The 27,884-nt window shown below is 40.7% G+C and overlaps 1 protein-coding gene across 1 annotated transcript in view; it reads left to right on the top strand.

The window, feature by feature from the left end:
* PKHD1 (PKHD1 ciliary IPT domain containing fibrocystin/polyductin) overlaps positions 1 to 27,884 on the top strand; it is a 466,767-nt gene that overhangs the window by 123,815 nt on the left and 315,068 nt on the right. The window contains exon 35 of the mRNA XM_029945445.1: positions 26,341 to 26,497. Coding sequence (XP_029801305.1) covers positions 26,341 to 26,497 — 157 coding nt within the window. The remainder of the gene's footprint in view (positions 1 to 26,340; positions 26,498 to 27,884) is intronic.

The raw sequence follows: 27,884 nt of genomic DNA, 5'->3' as shown, positions 1-27,884 counted from the left end.
CACTGGCTCACTAGTGCTTTGTACGATCTTCCTGCAAAATTTTTGAGATTTAAATGAGCCTACATATGTGAAAACCTTCCAAAGTATTTTTTTATTTAAATTTTTTAAAACGTTTGTCTTTGAGAGAGACCGAGCGTGAGCTGGGGAGGGGTAGAGGGAGAAGGAGACACAAAATCCAAGGCAGGCTCCAAGCTCTGAGCTGTCAGTAGAGCCCCATGCAGGGCTCAAACTCATGAACTGCGAGATCATGACCTGAGCTGAAGTGGGATGCTTAACCGACTGAGCCACCCAAGTGTCTCAGAAAACCTTCTGAAAACATTAAAGCACTATTTAATTCTGACATTTCTCATTAATGTAGATTCCAGTGGCTGCGGTGGTGGTGGTTGTTGGCTGTAATGTGGCCAGGTGCCTGCACAGAAAACTGTACTGAGGCATTTGCATTATAAAGGAATGAAACCGTGGTTCTTGGAAATTTCTTTAGGATTGATTAAAGTGGGAGCAAGGTGTAAGAATAAAATTTTAGAGCTAGATGAAAAATGTATATAGTGTGGATTTTTTGTGCTTTTACCAGTTTCTAGTTTGGCAACACAAAATAAGTGCTGTATAATTTGGCTAGCTCTTAGAATTAATATGTTTGCAACATTAAATTTAAAATTACAGTTTAACTTGTCAAGAATTTGTCTCTTTTATTGAGGTATAAATTACATATAATAAAATGCATAGGTCTTAAGTGTGTAATTCATTGACATATATATGCCATGAAGCCCATGTTCAAAGTTAAGAGATAGAACATTTTCACCACCCAAGAAAGTTGATTTTTCTCCAATTACTTTTAGTTTTTAATATTTTTCTTGTTTTTGTTTAAGAAGTATGAGAAGGATGAGAGTAAGCAAGGGCACTCACTAAGAACCTATTAATTGTCAGACACTGAGTTAGTCTTAATTAGCTAACTCATTATAATGACCCTTGAAAAATCTCCATCTTATGGTTGAGGGACTGACCTTCCAGGTAATTACGAGACTTCCATGGTCACACAATACGTGGGGAAGGTGACATTCAGATGTGTGTTGCTGACTCCAAAGCCTATTTTCTTCAACAAGTAAAAGCAAACAGTTGCTGTGATTTGGGAACCAGAGGGTCTTCCACAGAATCAGAGATACTGAAAGTCCACATCTCTAGGAAGAAAGATTTGAAGGAAAAGAGCTTCTCCCTCATGAGGGGGAGAAAATGGAGTGTAAATTTTGATTGGTGATTTAGTCTAATTTGGGATCTTTCTGTTTCTGGGGCTGTATTTTTCTCATGATTTCAGATTTCTGGAAACTCTACCAGAATGGAGATAAGTTTTTATATTGCTCTAGATTATTCTTTAGGGCAGAGGCTCCTAATGTCTGAAAACAGAACTTGGAAGACCTGGCTCCCCCACTAATATTTTGTCTTTGGGTATGTGTCCCTGGCCCCTGCACGTCTCAGTTTTCTCATTGATAAATTGGATGACTCAGATGGATCCCTCTGAAGGCTATTGTGAGGTTTGAATAGGGTTGTGAAGTAAGGGTCTTAGTGCAGTGCCCGATGTCTGATACATTCAGTCAGTGTTTTCCATTATTATTGTTACAGTTACCTTTCCTCCCAGCCTCATGCCTTCAGCCCTGAGCATTTCAATTATTTTGGTTTTCATTTTGTTATTTTCCAAATTCAGATCAATTTTTAAGTGCTACCAAAGTGAGGAGCTTGGAGTGAGTGAGAAAACAGCTGGAGTCTAAAATACATGCCATGCACTAGCTGCCCTCAATCGTAGACAGCTTTTCGTGCCCTGCTGGTGGGTGCTCCGTCACGGGGCCTCCGTATCTCCTGTACCCATCGGTGTACCCAGCACCTGCTAATAGTTCCCATTTATTTATTTTATCAATTAAAAATCTTTATATTTTAGAGAGAGAAAGAGAGAGAGACAGACAGACAGACAGACACTGCAGGGGAGGCTCAGAGAGAGAAGGAGACACAGAATCCTAAGTAGGCTCCAGGCTCTGAGCTGTCAGCACGGACCCTGATGTGGGGCTTGAACCCACAAATAGCAAGTTCATGACCTGAGCCACCCAGGGACCCCTTGTTTCCCTTTAGATTATGTGCCCCTCAGGGGTTGTCTGAGCCCCTGCAGTGCACCTGGAGTTTAGTGAGCGCTGTGCCACTATTTGTTGACTAAATAACATTTCTAAATTTCATTCCTGGACCAAAGTCTTCACTCTTCTATTTTCCCTGGGGAATGAGAAATAATGTAGGAGTTAACTTTCTGGGCAACCCAAAAATTTTCCTTTAAATCCCAAGCCTTGTTTATTTTGTGTATTATAAAATAGGAGAGGCTTTTCTGCCTTTTTGATTGAGGATAGGCAGTAGAATAAAACAGTTTCTTGATGCTTCTGCCTCATTTGCATAAATATCAGTTATTTTACCTTTTAAAAATAATACCTATGCCCTGGGTACTATTGAAATCGCAGGTCCATGTGTGCTCCTAAGTGGCCCGTGACTGTGCCGATATGTTCTGTCCCTTCCTTTGCTGTCAGCTTCAGGGGTCAGGTGTCACATCTGGTTGCTGTAAGCAGCCTCTCCTTCCTTCTAATCCATCTTCTTTTCTTCACCAAAGGATGAGGTAACAAAATCTTAATAAATATATGTGCAAAATCAGAGTAAGAAGATTTGAGTGAAGCCTTCAAAGATATTTCTTGAAGAAGTGCATGAGGTTCAGTGGGCAAACACTGTGCCATATTCTCCTCCCCTCCACCTTTCTCATTAGTCATCATCATGGCGGAGTTTGTGAGGTGTCAGTGCCATGCCTGTCACCATCAAGAATGAGTATAGTGTCTCTACAGAGTTAGAGCCAAATGCTGTGCATTACTTATATTTATGGTGTTTAAAATTTTTTTAAATTAATTTATTTTTCAGAGAGCAAGTGTGAGTGAGGCAGGGGCAGAGATAGAGGGAGACAGAGAATCCCAAGTAGGCTCCAGGCTGTCAATGGAGAGCCTAATGTGAGACTTTACCCCAGGACTTGTGAAATCAAGAGTCAGAGGCTCTACTGACTGGGCACCCAGGTGCTCCTACAATCAGCAGATTTTTAAAAAATATCCTAGGGGCATCTGGGTGGCTCAGTCAGTTGTGTCTGATTCTTGATTTCGGCTCAGGTCATCATCTCATGATTTGAGAGATGGAGCCCAGCTTCAGACTCTGATGATAGCAGAGACCCTGCTTGGGATTCTCTCTCTCTCCCTCTCTGTGCCCCTCCACTGCTTGTATGTACCTGCTCTCCCTTTCAAAATAAATAAAGTTAAAAACTTCCTATTGTATAACTTCCAGAAATAATTTAGAAGTCTTGTAATACATGAAAATAAGGGAACATAGAATGAAGATTCTCTATGGTATTTTAAAAGAATTACTATTGAATAATATTTGATGTCTCTATGAAGAAAAATCTAGTAATTCCAAAAATATCTTTGGAAACAGAGTCCACCTTTCCTGGTTTTTTTTTTCACATTCCTTCACTTGTGACCCATGAATTATCTTCATGATTCAGTGTTCTCCTTGAAGATTTCCTCCTTTGTGTTTTAGGGGTGGGTGGGTGAATGAAAGCCTTGAAATCACATGTGCTTTCTAGTTCACAGATTCTGAACTTCCTTTTCTTTGTAACTGAGATTCTGCCTGCATTCCTCAGAGGCACTCCAGATTAGAGTCTCATTTCTCCTTTTACTCTTACTTAGTCCAGGAATGCCTTAGGCAAAGGATACCCCTAAATTCTTCAGCATAACACTGGCTTTAGGGAAAGGGCATTGGTTCTGAGCTTCATATCGATATTGGCATCCGGGCATGTTTAAGGTCCAGAATCTGTATGGGATCACTGGACATAGAACAGTGTTCCTAGGACTATTGCAGGAGATTCAGCTATGCTCCTAGTCTCTATTAAATGTGTCATGGAGGTGGAGGCTGACAACATGCAAACTTTGTGTGAGAGCAGGGTGTGAGTATACTTTTATTTTAAGCTCATTCCTTTTTTTCTATTATACTCTTTATTTGTTTATTATTTAAAAATTTATTTATTGTTTATTTTGAGAGAGAACAAGAGTGGGAGTGAGCACATGAGTTGGGGAGGGGCAGAGAGGAAGGGAGAGATAAAATCCTAAGCAAGCTCCATGCTTTCAGCTCATAGCCCTACTTGGGGCTTGAACTCATGAACTGTGAGACCACGGCCTGAGCTGAAATCAAGGGTCTGACTCTTAACCGACTGAGTCACTCAAGTGCCCCTATACTCCTTTAAAAAAAAATGCGTATTTATTTATTTTGAGAGAGAGAGAGTGCACATGTGCATGAGCTGGGGAGGGGCAGAGAGAGAGGGAGAAAGAGAATCCCAGGTAGGCTCCACACTATCAGTGTAGAACCTGATGTGGGGTTTGATCTCATGACCATGGGATCATGAGCTGAACCAAAATCAAGAGCTGGATCCTTAATCGGCTGATCCACCCCCATTGTACTCCTTTTTTTAAACAATTCTGTGTGCCTATAGCCTTGTTTGGTGAAGAGTGAAGTGAACAGCCTTTGTAGGCATTGTAGGCCTTTCTCTTGGAGAAATTATTTGGTTCATGACAGATTCACTTCCATTCAGAGAACCAGAATTTTACCTAAGAAGAATCCATGACATCTTCCAAGCTTATCAGTCTATTCACTGTGTTCTCTCTTGGAAAAGAATATTTTTAATGCTACTGACCAAAAAAAAAAGTATTTTCATCTTGCCTTTTGAGTGAGCTGAAGTCTCTCTATGGGTTCATTTCTTTTTGCCTTGTGGCCTGGCCCTTTGTCATAACTCAAAGTTTTCCAATCTGTCCTTATGATCCAGGTTGCTGTAGAGCAAAGAACTTCATTAATGTTTTCCTGCTAGACTTGAAAAACAATTAGAGCCATGACTTGAAGGAGTTAAAGAAACACCCCCAATCCCTGAAACCAAACAGACATCACAGGGCAGGGATAGCACGTAAAGTGGTTGCTATAAACACTTTCTCTTGAAAGCTGTGTCTTTTCAATAAACACACCGTTAGGCCCTAGCAAAACATTTCCAGTTGCCTTCATGGGTGGTGCAGTGCTGGAAGCTGTTAACTCATGCTCAGTTAAATTTCAAATGTCAAAGCTCATTAATAGTGATTTTAGCCAAAGACAGCTTGTAAGGAGCTGTGCAAACATAACTTCCTCAAATAAAATGAGAAGAAAGATGACCATTTAACATTGCTTTTCCTCCCCCTGCTTTCCTCACCTCCGCTTCGAGTTTGTTTTGGGTTTTATTGACAGTAGGTTTCAAGTTTATATTCCGCATTTCCCTTAATTTGCCTTGTCCTTTTATCCCTCCCTTGGGAAATAGGCCTATTACAAAGGTGTTGCGATGTTTCTTTGAGTTTTAGGAGGAGTGTTTTGTCTGTTTGAAGCGGGCCTGGAGGAGTCTGTGGAAGTGTTAAGGCAGAAGGTTCAGCTTTGGAGCGGGAGAAACACACTGTGATATGATTATGTGTTCAGATGCTGTTTCCAGCCTTGTCTGAATACAAATGCACACGGAGATTCCATTGACGCAGTAATGAGGTTTCAAGTGAAAATATTAATACAAGCACGCACCCCTGTTTCTGTAGTCTGCTTGGTTCTCACCACTGTGCTTACCTGGAAAATCAGATGAAGACAAATTTTAAGAAACCTGCTCTGAATTTACTTCTACAGTTGTGATTGTGGGCTGGCCAGTTGTGTTAAGTTCCATGACAAAATAAATAATAATGAAGCTACCAATTACAAAGTCGATGTCAATTTGGCCTCCCTTTGGCTTCAGGTTTTGCTGGAAGCACACATTAGTATGCTTCTCTCCTCGATCCTGCAAGGCTTCCTGGGAATAGAGGAATCAAGGCCTAGATTTCAGGGTGTGGTGTGGGAGGTTTCAGGAACCAGGGCAGATGCCTCAGTGGTGGTCTGGTGCAGGTATCTTGGAGCCTCTCTTCCTGGGCTCTGTGGCCACATCTGTCTTGAGGACTTTGGGCGTGTGTTGCACTGTGGTTCCGTGTGACTCCAATCAGAGGGTCCTGGGGAGAACATGAAGGTTGAGTGTGTGTCAGGGGATGGCGCTTAGCAGGGGGTTTCTTGAGAGAGGTTATGGCGATTCTCTCAGGAGTAAGCATGAGCCCCAAACAGAGTTTTGTGAGCCCTGTGGCTTTTTTTTTTTTCCAGTTTTCATCAAAACAACGGAATAGTTTGTTAGATTTTTTAGAGAAACTGACTGATTTGGACAAATTTTGCTGTGCTACCAAAGATCATTAATTGTAAGCAGTCTACCGTCTTGCTTTTAAAAGGAATCTAGTTTCAGTCTTTAAATGGATGTGTGTTCCGTTATTGTTTATAGGTTTCAATGATATTTGGCTCACAGATGAAAGTTTAATATGAGATCCTGTTGAGTGGGCAATATTGTTAAGAGGGCTAAAAGTTAGAATGATTTATTTTTAAAAGCCAAGTAATTATATGTTTCTCTGAATAGGATTATAGACTCAGAAGTATTCCTAAGAATACTCTTTTAGCTTTTGTCTTCTCTCCTTTCTCCTGTAAACATCCAGATTTTGCCTTTTTAAGAAAAGAAACAAGTGTGTGTGGTATTGTAAGAATTGGCTTGTATGTTGCTTTCTCCTGGCCAGTGAGCTTCCTGGCAGGGAATTATGTTATTTATCATGTTATCCTTAGGGCCGACCACAGTACTTGGCTCAATAAATGTTTATTGGTTGAATATAGTAAAACTTCATTAATTGATACACTAACAAGATTCAAGGTAGAATATTTAACTTAAGAGAAAAATCAATTTTATGGACTCCAGCACATTAATTATTTGCATGCAAATGGAGGTTGCAAATTACAAATAAGTGCTATCAATTTATTGCAGCAGTTCTGGACACACTTGGCTAGCAGACACAATGCCAGCAGTTTGAGTTATGCCTTGATGAATATATTCTGTAATCTTTTCAGAAACAGTAAATAAGGTTAACAGAAGAGAAAGAAATGGTAAAATTCCAGGCAAGAGAAAGCTTTTGGCGTCACTGCAATCCACTGTTTTTTGCCTGCCTGTCCCACATAGCTGGTCTAATTAACTTGGTAAGTGCCCACCACCGGCCATGTACTGTGCTAGTGACTTGTGGTACGTAGGTGACTAGTCCCTGGCTAGTGGAACTCACAATCTACAAGGTAAAACCTTGATATAAATACGGGCCATAAAAACAGTAAGAGCAGAATGCAGGGCAGGTGCTGAGGGAAGAATGATTTCTCAAGAGCGTAAAAAAGTCATCATGGGGAAATTTAAAATGGGGCTAGACTTTGAAAGATGACTCTTTTGCCCAGGAGAGAAAGAACATACACATAAGCATCGTCATGATATGTTTAGGAGGCAGTGTGTCTTTTGGTATAGCTTGAGGATGGTACATGTCCCAGTGAAGGCTTCAGGAGTGGGAGATCAGGCCGGGGAGACCAATTACGGGGTGAGGGTTATGTTAGGGGGTGGAGAGTTCTCTACTTATTTGAATTTAGAGTTTATGCTCTAGGCACTGGCAGCCAGCTCTCTTCTAAGCTTCATACCTCTGTATGCTAAGTGTGTCTGTGGGAGGAGTGGGAGTAGGTGTGTGTGTGTGTGTGTGTGTGTGTGTGTGTGTGAGAGAGAGAGAGAGAGAGAGAGAGAGACAGACAGACAGACAGACGGGGAGGAGAGAGAATACGAATTAATAATGCTGATTTTTCTAGGAAGAGAATATTACCATATTAGCAGTAGAGAGAAGAATGGAAGGATGTGTGCAGAGTGAAAGCAAAGACCAGATAAGCTATTACAGTGGTCATTCATTCACCTTCCATTCATTCATTTAACAAGCATTCATTAAAAACCTACTGTGGGCCCAGTACTGTGCTAAACTCTAGATGTACAAATAGACTTGCTCTCTGCCCTCATGGAGCCTGTAGACAAGAAGATCCAGGTGAGAGATGAACACCTCTGTTAGCCCACACAAGGAAAAGAAAAGAACGAACCAAGAGGCATTTCTGAAGCAAATGGTCACAGTTTGGTGACTTACTGGATGTCAGTGGTGAAGAATAGGAGGAGCTGTAGATGACTATAGTTTTGGTGTGGGGAAACTCTAATTTGGTGCAGAGTGGTGGTGTTAGGCAGTGTTTCATGTATTGATGGCTGAGTGAGTAGGTTTGTGAGAAGGGGAACATTAGTCAGTTTTACACATGCTGTGGGTGAGTGCTCCATGTAACATACAGTGGAGAAATGCAGCTGTTCAGGATTGAGAGGGTTCAGTGTTTGAGACACAGATTTGAGAATTGTTATAAGGTAGATGATAATAGAGGCCAGGGGAGATAGTAACCATAGCTGGGAAGAAAGGGCAGGTGAAGAAGGGCATGGACACTTGGGACCACCAGTGTTGGTGTGCTGAGCGGAGAAGGAGGCTGGTCCCTTCCTGTGTGTTCTAGATTGCCTCTTCTCCCAGCTTGGCACCACTTGACGTCCTCGTTTTCAATGACCCTTTGCTGCATTTTCTATGTCTCTTGTTCAGTTAGCTCTTTTTCCTTAGTATGTAAACTGTTCAGTCTTAAGGAACTCCAAACTTCCCCGAATCTTCTTTGGACCCTATGGCTCCTTTTACAAAGGGGTTGTGTTTATTCCTTTCTTACAGCCATCCTTGCTGAAAGGGTAACACCATTGCTGTTTCCAGTTCCCTGCCTCTGGTCCACACTTCCCTTCAAGTTTCTTGGCGTTGATAGCCTCAGCACTGAAATGACCCTGCCAAATTCTCCTATAGCCTCCTACTGAATAAGGACTAATTTTAAGTCCTTATGACTTGCTTTTGAGTGTGTCAGTCTTGTTGGGGCTCTAATCACCTAATGCCAATTCAGTACAGTGTAATTTCAAAACCTCAAACTTTCAGTCAATTTTTAGACTCCCCCCACCTCCAGGTGGCTTGGAAGCCTGCATGGGAGGAATCATTATTTCTTCTTTTCATCTCCTTTCCCACTGCTTATAGGAGTGGGTCCAGGGTGTGCGGGGGGATGGTGGCAGAAGGACACATCATATGTGGCAGGCACAGCGACAAGGCATGTTAACATGCGTCCGTGGGTGGGATTCATACAATTGTTAGCTCCCTCATGGGCTTCTTTGTGGGCTCATTAGAAACCCTGCTGATGTCCCTGAACTGCACTCTCTCTGAAAGGCTGGCCTATTGCTTTTTTGGGGTGGGGGACTTTACTCTAGCAATTTAGTCTGTCTCTTGGGAAAAATCCCTTTTGTAGCACCTCAGATCTGTTCCCTTTGATGCAATCCATAGTCAGTCACCTTTGCTTGTCAGTGACATGCAACTTGCTCCCAAACCAGTGCCCTCTTTTCCCGCTGCTGCTGGGCAGGGGCAGCTCTAGCTCTAGTCTCTCACCTGGAGACTTTGAAGGTGTGAATCAAATGCTAGTGCCTTTTCCATTAAGCTCTCCCATTGCATCCTTTGAGTCCCCTCTCGTTTGGCTTAGATGAAGTAGGAGTGAGAATAGAAAACAGCACAACATATTAAACACCGTGTAGTGATATAGTGTGGGGTGAGTACAATAGAAGCAAGCGCAAAGCCCGGTGGGAGCAGAAAAGAGAGGGGAGGAAGAGCTAGTCTGGGTTAGGGGCAGGGGGACACAAGCAAAAGCTTAATTGAAAAGGAAGATTGAACAGGCAGCTGCCTGATAGAATAGAATTGAGAGGTCTTCCAGATGGAGGTAACAGAGCCCCATAGCTAAAGGCATGAAGGTGTGAAATAGCAGAGTGTGGCTGGGGAGCAACAGGTGACTTCCGTGTGCGGTTACACAGTCGGTAGGTGAGTGGTGTCTCCAGAGAGGTGAAGAGAGGCCTGTAGACACATGCATGCACACACACTCACAGAAACTGTGGGCACACTTGCACTCCACAGAGTACAAAGGCAAACACATATGCTGAGATTTGTCTTCTTTTTTGTTTTTGTTTTTGTTCCTTCACCTGGTTTTATTTATTTAGGGTCCTGAAAAAGCCATTTAACCTCTCTGGGCTCCAGTGTCCTCCTCTGAAACATGAGGAGACTGCTCTAAAATTCCTCAATTCCTAGAGAGGTCTATAGGAACATCAAAACAGCTGACAAGTTTCCTTTTTAATCTATTGTTCTGGTCTAGAACTAGAGAACCCAAGAAGTTTAGTGATTAAATTTTTTAACGTTTATTCATTTTTGAGAGACAGAGACAGTGTGAGCCGGGAAGTGGCAGAGAGAGAGAGAGAGAGGAGGAGAAACAGAATCTGAAACAGGCTCCAGGTTCTGAGCACTCAGCACAGAGCCCCACATGAGGCTCAAACTCACGAACCATGAGATCATGACCTGAGCCAAAGTCAGATGCTTAACCAACTGAACCACCCAGGCACCATAAGAGGTTTAGTGATTTAAATAAAAACAAATAAACATCTCTCCCCCAACTATTTTAAATTGTGGTAAAGTACGTGTAACAAAATTTACTATTTGAACTATGTTCAGTCATGCAGTACAATTCAAAAACATACCATTGTGCACCCATCACTGCTGTCCAACTCCAGAATGTTTTCATCTTTCCAAACTGAAACTCTGTAGCCATTAAACAATAACTTCCCATGCCCACTGCCCCCAGCCCCTGGCAACCATCATTCTGCTTTTTGTCTCTATGGACTTGACAGCATGGGTACCCCATTCAAGTAGACTCCTACAATATTTGTCCTTTGCTAGCTGGCTTAGTTCTCTTAGCATAATGTCTTTAGGGTTCATAGAGGTTATAATGTGTCAGAATGTTCTTTTTAAGGCTGAATGATATTTTTTAAATGTTTTATTTATTTTTGAGAGATAGAGAGAGAGCATGAGTTGGAGAGGGGCAGAGAGAGAGGGAGACACAGAATCCAAAGCAGGGTCCAGGCTCTGAGCTGTCAGCACACAGCCCAACACAGGGCTCAAACCCACAGAAGGTGAGATCATGACCTGAAGCGAAGTCAGACGCTTAACCAACTGATCCATCCAGGATCCCCAAGGCTGAATAATATTTCAGTATGTGTGTGTGTATACACACACGCACACACACACATATACACCATTGTGTGTGTATATATATAAATATATATACACACATACACTCACTACATTTTGTTCATTTATTACGGTGAGTGTATGAACTGGCTTCCACCTTTTGGCTAATGTAAAGAATGCTACTGTGAACATGAGTGTACAAATATTTGAGCTTTCAATTCTGTCGGATATATACCCAGAAGTGAAAAGTTCAGGTTATATGGTCATCCTATGTTTAATTTTGTGAGGAACTATCATATCACTTCCAAAGTGGCTGCATCATTTTACATTCCTACCAGCAATACACAAGAATTCCAATTTTCTACATTCTCATGTAAATCTGGCATTGTATTAATTGATTCGACTAATAGCCATCCTATTGGGTGTGAAGTGGTATCATTATGATTTTTTTAAATGTTTATTTATTGTTTGGGGAGCCTGGGTGGCTCAGTCTGTTGAGTGTCCGACTTTGGCTCAGGTCATGATCTCGTGGTTGATGAGTTCAAGCCCTGCATCTGGCTCTGAGCTGTTAGCACAGCTCACGCATCTGGAGCCTGCACAGATTCTGTGTCTCCCTCTCCCTCTGCCCCTTCTCTGCTCATGTTCTCTCTCTCTGTCTCAAAAATAAAGACATTAAAATAATTAAATGTTTGCTTATTTTTTGAGAGAGAGAGTGAAGAGCATGGGTGGGGAGGGGCAGAGAGAGAGAGGGAGAGAATCCCAAACAGGTTCCTTGCCAACAGAACAAAACCTAGTGTGGGGCTCAATTCTACAAACTATGAGATCATGATCTGAGCTGAAATCAAGAGTCAGATGCTTAACCAACAGGGCCACCCAGGTGCCCCCATCATTATGGTTTGATTTACATTTTCCTTATGGTTATGGTTAGTGATATTGAACGTGTTTTCATATGCTTATTAGCTACATATCTTCTTTGGAGAAATGTTTATTCAAATCATTTGCCCATTTTCAAGTACAGTTGTTTGAGTTTTTGTTACTGAGTTGTCAGAGTTCTTTATATATTCTGGGTATTAATCCACTATCAGATCTATGATTTGCAAGAATTTTCTTCCATTTATTGGGTTGCCAATTTACTCTATTGTTAATGTCCTCTGATACACAAAATTTTTAATTTGGTGAAGTCCAGTTTATCTATTGTTTATTTTGTTTTTCTGCTTTGGTGTCATATCCAACAAATCACTGTCGAACTTAATATCATGAAGATTTCTGTGTAAAAACACAGAGACATCTTTTATATAAATTATATTAGCCTACATTTTGTCTTTAAAATCCAAATCTCTTGATTGGTCTGCAGAATATAATTAAGCTTCATTTATGTGGTTTGTTTTGGCCTTGTAACCTCTACACATTTTCTGGGTACCTTCTTTGCATCTTGCTTGCTTAGGGAATCAGGCAAAGTGTCAATTGCAAATGTACATTACATTGTCTATAAATGTTCTGAAAATGTTCAAAGATTTAAAAAATGTTTAAAACTAAACCAAGTTTAGGTTTGCTTTGGCCTGCCCATATGAGAACCTTAATAACTTAACAGATTAAAAACTACCCTCCCTCCTGAATTAGTTGAGTACAGCGGGAAAGAGGAGGCAGTAACAGGGCAGAGTTAATTTGTTCTTCTGTGTGTAATTGGCAAAGAGGTAGAGCCATTTTTTCTCAGTTTTCTAAAACAACAGCAAAAACACCTTTGGGTTGACCCCAGGTAAGGGTAACTTCTTCTGGAGAGGGGGATGTCAGAAAGTTGTCAAGTAGAAGGAGGATGGGAATAATAGAAAGCTGTGCCACACGCTTGCTAGCTTTTTCCTGGGATCATTGTAGTGGCCCATTTCTACTGCAATGCAGAGTGGTTGCTCCATCAAAAACAATTTTAGGGGAACCTGAGTGGCTCAGTCAGTTGCGTGTCCACCTTTTGATTTTGGTTCAGGCCATGATCCCAGGGTCATGGGATCGAGCCCTGCATAGGGCTTTGTAGTGAGCGTGGAGGCTGCTTGGGCTTCTCTCTCTTTCTTTTTCTCAGCTTGCTTCTCTACCCCACTCATACATGCACACATTCTCTCTCTCTCTCTCTCTCTCTCTCTCTCTCTCTCTCTCTCTCTCTTTCTCTCTCAAATAAAGAACATTTTAAAGGGACTCCTTACACCATGTTAATTTAAAAAAATAAGCACATGCCTTTTGGTGGAAAAGTAAGTTACTTTGATTTGGCCTTTGTCTCAACTTTACTCCTGCTTGATTCCATGAACAATCTTGTAGTAGTCTCTTCATTTCCCATTTTTAAAAACAGATGCAGTTATTCCCCCTTAACTGCAGCTCTGCCTTCCATGGTCACAGTTTCCCCTGGCTTTAGTGTCCCGCAGTCAACAGCAGTCTGGAAGCAGAGGATCCTCTATCTGACACATTGTCAGGTCAATAGTAGCATAATGCGATGTCACAACATCTACTCATTCACCTCACTTCATCTCATCATGTAGGCATTTTACCATCTCACACCATTACAAGGGTGAGAACAGTACAGTAAGATAATTTTCAGGTAGAGAGACCCCATTCACATAATTTTCATTATAGTATATCATTATAATCTCTCAACTTTTAGTTATTTTTTACTGCATCCAACTTATAAATTGAACTTTATCAGAGGTATGCAAGGATAGCTATAGAAAAATGCATAGTATACATAGAGTTCACTGCTATCCACACTATGAAGCATCCACGGAGGGTCTTGGAATGTATCTCCAGTGGACAAGGGGAGACTGGTACATTGGAACAGACCTCTGAGTTTTCAGCAACCCTGAAGTAATAGAGGGACTTAAGGAGAGCTTGATTTCTTCTGATGGAAAAATGAGGAAAGGAGAAGTTTCTATTTCTTAAGGCAAAACAGAGGCCACATGAATAATTAATCCTTAGCAAGTTAAGTAACTGATTTCCAGCAAAGGGCTAGTGCCCCAAAGTTGAGAGAATTCTACCGAAAGACATTTTGCATGTGTTCTGAGAGGCATCGTGGCCTTGGATCGTTCCCCAGTATTGCTTATTGAATTAGTCCAGCACTGAATCCCTATATGGCTGATTACTGATGGTTTAAGGCTCATTTCATAGAGGTCTTTGTGGCTTTCAAACTTGCAAACTTTGAGGAGCTTCTTGGGTGATAACTATGCTTGTGGATTGTTTGTTATTTGCCAAGGGTTCTGAATTTTCTGCCTTTAAAGACACACAATAAGGAAAGCTTTTCAAGTGTTTGTGTAAACTTAGGTGTATATGTTATGAGCCCATGTTTATACATTATGTGCATTGTGTACAGTGAATTCCAGGTGACTGTAAAGCAAATGATTAAAGTCCATTTTTTTTCTATCTGGAAATTATATTGAACTTTATGAATCTTTGATAAGGCTTTGAACCATTTTTGCTTTATGAGGTTTTTCTCTGAAGAAGACTATGCTAGGAAGGAAAATGCATACATTTAATTAATTTTATTTATCAGCAGTCAAAAAATAAAATACAGATATTTTAGAAACAGCTTAAGGCACACTGCTTTGATATACTAAATAGAGGCAGTTGATTTTTTGGATGTTTTATTTTTCATCATGGGGACATTTAGATTATGCCACCACCTGCTTGCTGCTACCCTTACTGATAACTGACATATGAAAATTTAGAAAAATAAAACACAGATATTTTTCCATCATGTCAAATGGCATGTGGTTTTGATCCTGAGAGTGGAGGGTTTCCATCAGACTGGCCTATCTGAAATCTCCGGGTCTATTTCCTCATTTGCCTGGACTGCTGTTACTGGTAGTTGGTGTTATTCAATTATCTCTACATTTTACCTTGGTGTTTACCTCTAATGTCACTCGAGTCAGTAGATGATTCACTGCATCTGGAACCAATAAGCAGAGTTTGGCAGAAAAGGGACAATGTGTGGCGGATGTGTTTGGAGTAAAGGGAACGATGCACTTGGAACTGGGCTCTGAGAGCATAGAAATTCAATTATGCACCCGTGGGTGTAGGGGTCGGTACCACAGTTCCTGGCCCCCAGCGAGCACCCAGTGAGTGTTCTCAAAGATGATGGCAAAGTGAATTTAATCAGCACTGTCTGTATGTATAAAAAAGGCATCTGTATCACAGCGTCCAGGAAATTTCCCCAAATTCTAGGTACTTGAGATTTCATCCCAGCTCTGAAACATATCCTTGCATCGAAGTAGGACTGATACTTTTGTGATATTAGTCTTATTAGCCTTAAAATGGATAACCTTTTGCGTCTTCAATAACCAGGCAATACATGCATGAATGCTCTATTTTGATATCCGGAAAGCTAAAAACCCAAATTAACATTTCCTTTGTCCTTCCTAAAAAGTACATTAATCTCTACTCTGAAGCTTAAAGGACAAGGGAAAAGTTATTTAATTAAGACTAGTGAAGATACCAGATACAGGATAGATCTCTCTGGTCTCTGAGCTTGGTTTTTCCCTGCAAAACAGTGTCTTTTTTTTTTTTTTTTTTCTAGTGAGGGAATAAAAAGTCAGATCCTTTTTTTCCCTTAAAGGAAGCAATGTAAGCCAAAGAGTAGTGCTATTTGAGCCAATTATACTCAAATACTATTCTCAGATGTAGAGTCAGAATATGGACTTTTAAATATTCTGAGTATCTCCCAACAGGCACACATTCTGGATCAGGAAGGTTTTGCATTTCTTCAGCCTAAATACAAAGAGGTTGTGAAGACAGCATTTGCTGGCATTTGCTGTTGATCTTTAGTCGTCTTAGTTCTTCCTGAATGGATGGAAGGTCCCTGTCAGGTCTTAATTTAAACTTCCTGGCATTGCAAATTTAAATTGTTTCATGTCCTGTGTGTGTGTGTGTGTGTGTGCGTGTGTGTGTGGTCACTTAATCAGTGAGAGAACAAGCTCGGCCATCCCAGCTTGGTCTGTTGTTATCCACTCTTTTGAGCAGTAAGTTCAAAGAGGTGGGGGAAACCCAGGTGCAAACAAATGAAAATGACTCTTCAGAGATGACCAAGATGGTGGCATATTCATTTTCTATTGCTGCACTGCATAACAAGTAACCACAATCTCAGTGACTTAGAGCAATGCCTACTTATTATTTCACCGTTTCTCTAGGTTGGAAGTCTGGACACAGAGGAGCTGGGCTTTCTGCCCCTGATCTCCTCACGAGGCTGAAATTAAGAGGTCAGCCTTGCTACATTCTCACCTGGAGCTCAAGGTCTTCCTTCAGGTGGTTGGCAGAAGTCCATTCCTTTCAACTGCATGACTGAGGTCCTCATTTGCATGTTGGCTGTTGGCCGAGCACCATTTTCAGGTCCTTCAGGCTACTCTTGGGTCCTAGTCACAAGGTCCTCTTCATGATATGGCAGTTTGCTCCTTCAAGGCCAGTGGGGTGATCTCTCTTTTAAGGGCTCTCTTGAATAGGTTGAAGCCCATTTCCCTTTTGATTAAGCCAAAGCCAACTGATTTTTGAATTTAATTGCACCTGCAAAATTCCTTCACCCTTGCCAAAACCTAATCATGGGAGTGATATCCCATTATACTCACCAGCTCTTTTCCTACTTAAGAAGAGAAGATTGTGCTGAGCTTGCACATCAAGGTACAGGAATTCTGGGGAGCACCTCAGGGTTCTTCTTTAATACAGATAGTATGCTTGAATTTGGGGATTTGAGAGGGTCTCTAGACGCAGCCTTGGTGAAAGTCAAGGTTCTGCTGGCATTGCAGTGATCTATTCCATGTCTTCCTACTATTTCACCTACTCCTGGGCTCTCCTGGAGTACTGAGGAATGAGGCTAGTCTGGGTAATTCCTATTCCTGGAGACTTTAATGAGGTTGTTAATTCTAGCTTCCCATGAGGGGTTCAGGTCTTGGGTTGCCTCCCAGGAACTCTGTGAGGTGCTCTGTATGCTTAGTAGAATACCCATCTCTATATTCAGTATTTCTCAAGGTGGGGCACGTCTGATGCCAACAAGAAGGGTCAGCTTTGCCTGGTTCTGATCCAAATGAAAGGAATAGCTGTGAAATAACTTTAGACCCAAAAATGTGCCTAGTAAAATCCTTGTTTTCTGTCGACTGTGGGCACAGCTCTTCCAAAGGGATGGGAAAAGGAGAAAGTGGGAGGGAATTACAATGGGGACCCACTTTGTGTTAATCAGAGACCTACCCACTTTCCTAATTGATTGTTCACTACAAAGTAGCTTGATGCTTCTTTAGCCTGGGAGCTAAATGTAATCAACTTTTGTTTGTTTCTGTAAAATTTTTTTTTCCTTTTTGCCTGTAAGGAGATCATTATTTCTATTGTATGAAGATGGTAGCCCAAACATTAAAAGTAATTAGAGCAGATGGCAGTGAATACTTCTATTGGAAAATACAGTGATGCTTATAAATGGGTTTTCATTCTCTGGCTTCCTTCTTTCCCCTCTGCCACCACATATTCATTTTGTTTCCCTTCAGGTATAAAGGGGAGGAGAAAAAGAAAAGGAGGGGAGAAAAGGTTCCCTTGGTGTATGAAACTGAGGAGCTGTCAAAGGTTCATAGCAGGGAAAGTATACTCCCGTGTATTCAATCACTGAAATTAAGTGTTTTCAAAGGCAGTGCAGTCATGGGTCCATTGCATGGGGAAATAACACACTGTAGTCCATCACTTAAAATGTTAACCTTGTCTCTTACTAGTGACTGGGAACAGAAACACATGCTCTGTGCTCGCTGGTTAAATGGCAGTGTGTCAACTCTGTGGAAAAGGCTAGCATGTATGTGTCAATCTTCTGGTTTGGCTCTATGTGTGTATGTGTGCATTGGTGTGTGTGTGTGACACGCACACACTTACACTTTTATTTGCATTCTTGTAGCCTTTAGAGACCTGGTTTATTGCTTATTGGAAAACAAGGAGAATTGAAGCAGTTTCCAGTATTTCAGTATATATCCTTCACTAAGATGTTTTTGCTTGCCAGTCCCCAAACTCTTAAGTAGCTGTATTATACTTATTTTTAATTATGGAAAGTTTTGTTTTGAACATATTTAAATATTGACAGAGTATATAGATGTACTGTATGGAGCATATTACAGGTGCTTGGACAATATCAGTCCTTATTCCTATAGAGACGGTATGAATTGGAACATGCCAAGGGTCAGCAAACTTTTTCTATAAAGAAAGAGCCAGATAGTGAAGAGTATAGGTTTTGTGAACAATATAGTCACAAACTCAAAATGGCTGGAAACAATGTGTAAATGAATAGTCAGAGCCATGTTCCAATTAAAATGTTTTTGTCTAAACAGTGGGTGGGCTGGATGTCAGCTGTCATTTGCTGACCCTGTTGCATACTACTGAATATTTTACATAACATCGAAACATCTATGGCATCTAAACTTGAAGGCTTTTTGCAGTGGGGAAAAAACCAAATGTCCCACTGCATCAGCAGGAAGGTCTGCACTCTTTCTTCCACCAGACCGCCTACCCGCCTTGCTGACCCGGTGGCATTCTACGCATGCTCCGTCCGTAGGTCTTCTCCAGAGAGCCTCTGGTTCTCACTCCACTCTTCCTCATGCTCCACATTATCACAGGCGCAGTCCCTGATGGCTGGATCTAAAACAGCTCCTTCCACCCTGGCACTTCTGATACTCTTCACCCTGTTTCTTCTCTGTCATTGTTGTCATCTTTGTCTTCAACTTTCAGAGCACATTATTCATTTTGTATATTTAACTTTTTTCCCCTAAAGTACAAGCTTTGTGAGGTCAGAGATTTGTTTTGTTTTCTGCCTACATCAGTCTCTGGTCGGTAATGGGTGCTCCATAAATATTTGTTGAATCCAGAGATCCATCTGTTCCATAGTTCCAGGGAAGAAGGCTGAAAAGAGACTGGGATTATTCAGTAGGGTTATACCTGTTGGGCGTATGCAAAAATGGTTAGCCATTATTATTAATTGTTAAAATTCAAAAAATTGTAAATTCAAAGTGGAGAGGGTAATATGTATGTTTTTCAGTTGAGAGGATTCAGTGATAGTGTAAATAAAATCTCTAGCAGTGTGCCGGGGATATGAGAGGCATGCAAGGATTTGTAGCTATCATTGTCATTCTTATTTCTCTGGCAAGCGAAATGATCTTCAAGTTTATAATTCAGGAGAGACATTGTTTAGAGGAGATGTGAAGATTCCTGTGAAACAGAAGATAAAGACAGGCTCTGTAAATTTGTTCTGTTTGCAGACTGAACTAGTCCCCTGAAGCTCAAAGGTGTAAAAATAACTTATATGTAAGACGTTAATATCAATATTTGTTGTGAAATAATGGAGTACAGGATGTGTGTAGAACTGAGAGGTAAACTAGTAAATAGGCTAGTTTTCTAACAGGTACAATGGGCAAACTTGAACTGGGCACAAGTCTCTGGCATAAAATATTGTCAACATGGCTTTGAATAGTCAATGTGCCGGATGGTGTGGAAGGACTTTCTCATGTTATCTCATAATCGTGAAGGGTTTATAAGCACCAAGAAAAGAAAGTGATCACTTAGAGCTAGCATGAGCGCAGTAAGAACAAATTATGCCAAACTAATTTAATTTCCTTTTTGTTCCCTAAGGAGTTATTAAATTATAGGTCAGGGGCTCTATTCGTAATCCTGGATTTGTGAATGGTTGACTTTTCTAAAATAAGCATTTTATGTTTTGTAATCAGCTGAAATAATCTCAGCCTATGTTAATTTATCTGCAGTGTTCAGATTTAAAAAAAAAGGGGGATTCGTAAACTAGGTATCGTCTATAAGGCGGTCTCCACCTGAGTCAGCCAGCTGATCTGCTGCACTCTCATAGTGCCTTTAGTTATTACACTTACATTAATTATCTGGCTGTTTGTCTTTTTCTCAATGATGATATGAGCACCTTAAGAACAAGGATGAGGTCACATGTATCGGCAAGAGATGCATGACGTAAAGGTCAGGTCATACGTAAAAGGTTTGGGATTTTAATTGGGTAGCAAATTTAATATCACCCAACATCATCATACAATTATTAAAACATCCAAGACTATTAGTTGGGAAAGCAAATGTTATTTAATAAATGATGTGGAGAAAGTTAACTATTTTTGGGGAGAAAACAAAGAAAAATGGGAAACTTCTCATCAAGATAAATTCTAAATTTGTTGAGGATTAACATACAGATATAAAGTCCTACAAATCAAGAACACATAAATGATGTTTATGTCAGAATGAAAGAAGGATGTCCTATACATAAAATAAAAAAATGTCATGAGAGAAAATGAAAATACATTTGTTTTTATAAAAACTAAAAATATTTCCATGTGAAAGAGCATTGAAAAAAACCTTGTAGCTTTATATCCAGTAAGTTTAGTTATTAAAATGATATGTTATATAATGGCATAGTTAGGGACAACAGGGTGGCTCTGTAGGGTAAGCATCCGACTTCGACTCAGGTGGTGATCGAGTAGTTTGTGAGTTCAAACCCCACGTCAGGCTCTGGGCTGACAGCTTGGAACCTGGAGCCTGCTTCAGATTCTGAGTCTCCCCCTCACTCTCTCTGCCCCTCCCCCTCTCATGATCTGATTTCTCTCTCTTTCCAAAGTAAATAAACATTTAAAAAATTAATGATGGAATAGTGATTAGGAGCCCTAATGAGAGCTGAGCATTCATTCAGACATATTTTGGGGCTGCCTAGTACACGTCAGGCATTGTAGAAACTGGGGATACAGCAGAAACTCAAGACGCTCTTGTGAAGCTTACATTGTGTTGGCAGTTGACTGACTATAAACAAATACACAGTGTTTCAGTGATGATGAATGCTGTGGAGAAAACGAAGGGTCAGGCCCTAGAGAATGTTGGTCACAGGGACCTGTCTTGTCCTATTTTGAGAGCTTGCATGCTCAAGAAGAAGGCGGTCTGGGAAGGTGTCAGAACAGTTCTTCCTCGTCTTTGTCAAACTGAGGACATTGGCGAGATCTCTCTCCTCTGCCTTCTCCAGCACCCCAGCTTAGCACATCTGCTCACAGACAGGTCTCTGCTGTGCTTGGTGCTCCAACTTGCTGATCAATGACTTCTTTCAAGATGACTCTAGTGGTGTGGCAAGTACATTTAAGGTGACATGTAAGATTTGCAGACACTGCACATTTCCCGAAGTTCAGAGAAGTGCTGACATGTAAGAAGAAAACAAACTGCATAAGCTTCCTAGCTGTGGCAGGGAAGTTTATGCTTTTAAGTGTGTGTATGTGTGTATGTGTGTATATATATATATATACACACACACATATATATTATGTGTGTATATATATACACACACACATATTATGTATATATACACACACACACATATACATATATATACACACACACACATATATATTATGTATATATATATACACACACACACATATATATTATGTATATATATACACACACATATATTATGTATATATATACACACACATATATACATATATATACACACACACATATATATATGTATAATATATGTGTGTGTGTATTTTATTTTTTTATTTTTTGTTAATTTTGGGTTATATGAGCTGAGGTAAAAGATGAGGGCAGTTCTGGATAGTTCTTAAATCTCTATTTTTACCCCCCCACCCCATAGGTCTGTGAGGAAAATTTTTTAAGTCACTATTAATGTTGATTTATTTTTGACACAGAGACAGAGCGTGAGTGGGGGAAGCGTGGAGAGAGAGAGGAGAGAGAGACAGACAGACAGAATCCAAAGCAGGCTCCAGGCTCTGAGCTGTCACGAGCCCTCAGATCATGACTTGGGCCAAAGCTGGACGTTTAACTAACTGAGCCACCCAGACCTCTTGGAAATGGTATTCTTCATTTGCAGGATGGGAATGAGTGATTTGCTTAGCTCAAAGAAGAAAAGTGACGCTAATGGTTGAGCATGTTGGGAATAGGGAAAGGAACTTATATTCAGTGGAAGTGAAACCTGCATTGACCAATAGGTGGGGCTGGTGACAAAGAACGTGGTTTTTGCCAAAGGCGTCATGTTGCTGTCAACTGAGAGGCTTTTAGACATAATGACAAGATGTCTTTTAAAATGCCCGTCGCAGGGGCACCTGGGTAGCTCATTTGGTTAAGACTCCAACTCTTGATTTTGGCTCAGGTCATGATCTCATGGTTCATGGGACTGAGCCCCATGTTGGGCTCTGTGCCGGTGGCATATCAGATCCTGCTTGAAATTCTCTGTCCCCTTTCTCTCTCTCTGGCCCTCCCCTGTTCTTGTTCTCTCTCTCTCTCTCAAATGAACATTTTCAATGCTTTTAGCATTCTTTTTTTTGCTTGATTGGATCAAAGTGATAGGGATTAGAAAGTGAGCCACTCTCACTGTTTCATGGAGTGTTAGCCTGGTAGTCACAGGACTGCCACTGACATGGGGAATGATACTACCAGTGTGTCACCTCTGAAAATGTCAAGAACTAAGATTCTGTATTTGTAATTATGGGTTCATGACAACATGCAATTATGGGGATACATTTCTACTTCCCCAGGTAGCTGTTAGATAGTTGAGGCTGCTTTTATTTTTATTTTTTAATTTTTTTTTATTAGTGCAAGTAGGGAAGGGGGAGGAGAGAGAGGGAGAGTGTGGGGGGGCGGGTGTGGGATCTTAAGCAGGCTCTATGCTCAGTGGAGACCTTGATGGCGGGGCTCAGAGCTTCATGCAGGGCTCAATCCGGGATCCTACAGCCCTGTGATCATGACCTGAGGGGAAATCGAGTCAGAAGCTCAACTGACTGAACACCCAGGTACTCCAAGACTGCATTAATTTTTTAGAGATTTTAGTATTTAGTCACCATCTTGTACTGTACCATGAATCATCAATAAACATTTATACATCTCAAGATACCATTATTATACTAAAGAGAAGTTTGGGACAAGGAAGCTTAGGTCTTTTGAAACTTAATGCTTAACATTTATATTCATTTGAAGTATACCACACTGAGAGAAACTGAAGGTAAATGAAAAAGGGCAAAAGATTTCACAGGGAGACAGTAATCTGAGTCTTGGGTTTTGATTTAGATATATTCACCACCATTTGGTTTAAGTTCAAACAGAGCTTGAAAATGCAGAAAAGATTGTGAAAGCATGTGAACCAAACCCATGGGATGCAGATTTTTAAGTATTTTAGTTTCCACCTATTTGTTCAACCATTGTTTCAGGAAGGTGGTTGCACTCATGTGCATGTGTGTTTATGTGTGTGTGTATAGCATCTGTCAATGCATGTATGGGATTAGCAGTTCACTTAGGAATAATTCACTTGGGAAATTATTTCCTCGAGTTTCATTGAGCACTTACTATATGTCGGATACTTTTTAGGGGGGTGGGGATATGGCAACAACCAAAACAAAGTTCTTTCTTTCATTTGGGTAAGCTCAACAGATGATAAATACACATAGAATTAAAGCTCTAATACCAGACTTAAGCAGTGCTGGGGGAGGGGGGAGAGTTATCATAGGTGCTATTTTATTAAGGAGGTTGGGTAGGAGGTGTTACTTGGTCAGAGACTTGAATGAAATAGGAGAGTGAGTCAGCAGAGATTTTGAGGAAGATGTTCCAGGAGGCCAAGGTGAGTGAAATGGCCTGAATTTGGGACCTTGTTCTGTATCAATTCCGTCTGTTTTCACCTCTGTGGCATTTGACACATCATTTAAATTCTGAGCCATTGTGTCCTCAACGGTGAGGAGAAAATAACAATATTTAACCTTTCCATTTGTCAGGTTGGGGCTGAGTATAGCAATTTTTGAAGGTTGACAGGCCAGGCCAAGATATTATAACACATGGAACATAGTTAATGTATGTATATACAGGGACTGCAGAGAAAGAGAGAAAGTCTTAAAAGTTCACCTAGAGCTAGATAACAGATATCAGTGATAATTGGAAGTATTAAGTTGTTCTCAAATTAATTAATGGAAGATACTGTGGAATAGGCTTCCTTTGACCTCCTCACATACCCAATTAATGTCTATTGTTCTATATATTTCCACTGTGAGGGTCATGAGCCTTGTTTTACTTTTTGTTCTGTAGCTGGGGTATGGTCTGACCACCAGGTTAATGTCTCAGGAAGAGTTATATTGTTGAATCCTTCGAAGTCCTTACATCCACACCACATCTTGTCCAGCTTGCTGGCCTTCCTTAAGACCCTCTGCTTCAGGGACTGGTTTGAAGGAGGTGTCCAGATCCATTTTGGGGATGTATCTCCCTCCCTTCTAGCCCTTGCCTGGGTTCATCCTCAAACTGATGTAGTAGTGGTTATCTGAGGAATCATCTGAGGGCCCCACCTCCTGAGCTTCTGATTCCGTCATGGTGACCCTGAGGGACTCTGTACCTCAAACAGCTCTAAGCTGAGAAACCCCCTTTAAAATGAAGGGATGGGATTTCTCTAGAGTCCTTCCATTTCTGATCTTCTAGGAACTTAGGCTTTTTCAAAAAGTCCTTTTAGAGTGGATTTCCAGTCAACATGACCAATAATCCAATTCACCTCTGCAGTTGACTTTACCGTCTTTATCCATTTCAGCTTCTCCCACCTTTTCATCATTCCATTCCAGATTCCTCCTATTCACCTCCCTCTCCCCCCCCCCCCCCCCCCCCCCCCCCCCCCCCCCCCCCCCTCTCTCTCTCTCTCTCTCTCTCTCTCTCTCTCTCTCTCTCTCTCTCTCTCTCTCTTTGGATTTGATGGGAATGAATTAAGGGACTCTAAGAACATATAATGTAAAACCTGTAAGGACTACTTTGTGTAATTTTACTTCCCTTGCCTAACTTCAGTGTAAAAATCAGTAGAGAGTTAAAATTCTCTCCTACTTTTTGAGTCTATGAATGGCCATTATGGGAATGTGGTTCATATGGCTTACAAAGATGCTCATGTATCACCTTTTCTTTATCATGGTGCTGGTACTGCTTATCCATCTCCTAAATTGGGAGAAGTCATTAACTTTTTTCTCCTTTGCAAATGTAGAGAATAAAAAAATTCTGCTTTTGCTTATTCCAAAAGCTTGTTGGCAATTGGGTTGGGTATACAACTCAAGACTATTGAGTTGGGGGGTCAGTACACACTCCTGGAAAACCTACTAGCTCTTCTGGCTATACATTTTTCTATTTTCTCTCTTAGAAATACTCCAGGGTACTATTCGCTGTGTAGGTGTAGTTATTGGTATTATAAACATGCCTTCCCTTCTTAATAATCTCCTATCTGCCTCCAACACCTCACAAGAGGATCTTCTAGGCAGTTCTTTTATAGGACCCAGGCTTCACATTTGGTTAGAATCTAGGCAGGAAGAAGTGTGTGGAAAGAGGCAGACACATGTTGTATGTACTACCTTGAGGTAAATACCTTCTCTATTCTGATCTTATTATATTTATCATAATTAGAGTCTCATAACTGCACAAGACATTTAGTCATGTTCTCGGCCTCTTACATGAGCTGAATATTGCTTTCTGTGGTTTTTACATTCCTTTTATTTTTTTTTTTTGAAAAACATGTGGGTTTAGTGTGACCATAAAAGGAAAGCCAATTGTTCTGTGAGGGAGACCCAAGGCTGAATGGGAAGGGGGTGCTTCCTCGTCTGGGCCCCTCTCAACCTTGCTCCTGCCTATCACTCACTCAAAGGTTCTGGGCTATACTCTGAAGTCAGTGGGAATTCATTTCTGCATTTTGTTTTCAGCACTGATGCACCAAGCATAGAGGGAAAGGCAGCAAAAATATCAAAAAGAGACAGAGTGGGAGGCTGGACTTGGAAAGAGGAATGTTCCTATAAAACAGGGACACTTGGCAGGAGAGCCAATGAAAAATGATACCAATCACATAAAGCAAAATTCCACCCATCAAGAAGAACATTTTAATTCTCTCGATTCCAGGCTGTTTATGACTTTTTGTTCAAAACTCAATATATGTCTGTAAAAATAAAAAATGGAATTGACCCCATCTAGTTGGTAGAAGGGGCCTTGTCCTGGAGAAAAATAAAAGGTAAGAAAACATGAGTAGCATGACGTTGTTGGAGAATTCCAGTGGCCAACACAGAGACATTTCAAGTGGAACTTTGTCCCTTCTGTATTTTTGCCTTTTTGAGTTAGTTGTATGGAGAGAGTGACTGATTTTATTGAGACGTTTTACATGATGTGCAAATTAATTTTAGATTAAGAAGTATCCATTTAGATTGACCCTCCATACTATCTTGCTTTAAACCAAACAAAATAAAACATTAAAACTGTTTTCCAGGGGAACTTTTCCTTTCAGTTCTGCCAGAGGTGGTCAAGGGCTCACAGCTGGTTTCCTGAGAGAGTGCCACAAGATGGCGACAATGTCACAGTGGAGCATGGCCAACTGCTACTGCTTGACACCAATACAAGCATCCTCAACTTCCTGCACATTAAAGGTTTGTGTGATTTGGAGCTAGGTGGTGGCAGTAGCATATAGAATTCTGTCACTTTTAGGGGCCAGGAGGGAGGGGAACTTTTGGATAAGTTCCAGCACTTGGTTGAGAATTTATTCTGGGAACAAACTGAGATTTTACTGTAAAAGGGAAGAAGTGATTAGAGTGTTCAAAATGAAGGCCCTTTCTTTTGACTCTTGTAAGCACAGAGCTTATTTTATTTTTTCAAATAAAAGAAGGTTAACAGTGTTATCGAAGAATATGCTTCTTTATTCAGGCACTTTGTAGTCATGCTTGTCCAGGGCAGTCCCCACAATATAGCAAAATGCTCTGAAAGTGGTTAATGCAGCTGCCTTTGAAATCCCCTGCCAAGAAAGCAATGTCTTCCTGCTTTTACCCTGTTGTGGTTTTGACTTCCTGGTCCCATGGAAAGTCATATAAATAGGCTTCCTTATTGCAAAGCTGGCCACATAGCTCTAGGGTCTGGGAAGTTGGATGAGACCAAGAATTCAAATTTCAGCTTCTCTACCACATCAGCAAATGACTAAATCACTTATATCACCTCTTTGAGCATTTGTTTCCTTATCTGTTAAATGAGAATAAAAATCATTGCCTACTTCAGTGGCTGATAATAAGGAATGGTTATCAAAGTGACTGTCTTCATTGGCAAATGAAAATAGCTTTGGAAATGTGATTAGTTATGGGTTGCTATAAAACTCTGCACTAAAACATTACTCTTTACAAAAATATATTTAACACTTACAAGGGCATTTGTTCTTGTTAAATTCAGAGCATGGCCACATAAGGGAAGATAAAATATTTTGAAGGGCATAAACTGATGTAATACGGATCCTGTCTCTCCTGGATGTAATCAGGTTTTTCTGATTAGGCATTTCCCATTCTATATTTTGGAAGGTTATTTTTTTTTCCTGAAAAGCAAATTTTCAGGCAAATATGTTAATTTGTACCCTTTAGGAAAAATAGTCTGTCAGCTTGGGCTATTGACCTGTCTTTGTGTGTGTGTGTGTGTGTGTGTGTGTGTGTGTGTGTGTGTGTGTGTATGACAGCAGCTTTGGGGAATGCTGAGTTATTGATGTATATCGACTACCTAAGGACTGGCAATGACAGAGGAAAATTATAGAGTTAGAATATCAGGTTCAAAATGTTCTTTGTAGGGGCTCCTTCATGGCTCAGTCATTTAGGCATCCGACTTCGGCTTAGGTCATGATCTCACAGTTTGTGAGTTTGAGCTCTGTGTCAGGCTTTGCTCTGATAACATGAATCCTCTGTCTCTCAAAAATAAACAAACATTAAAAAATGTTCTTTGTATACCTTTAACCAGGAGTCAAATGCTGCTGAAGGATGAGATGACCTTTAGGCTCTCAAGGGT

Source organism: Suricata suricatta, chromosome 7 (assembly GCF_006229205.1).
Source record: "Suricata suricatta isolate VVHF042 chromosome 7, meerkat_22Aug2017_6uvM2_HiC, whole genome shotgun sequence".
Lineage (NCBI taxonomy): Eukaryota > Metazoa > Chordata > Mammalia > Carnivora > Herpestidae > Suricata > Suricata suricatta.
Note: the sequence above shows the minus strand (reverse complement) of the source record. Positions and strands in the feature narration are given on the sequence as shown.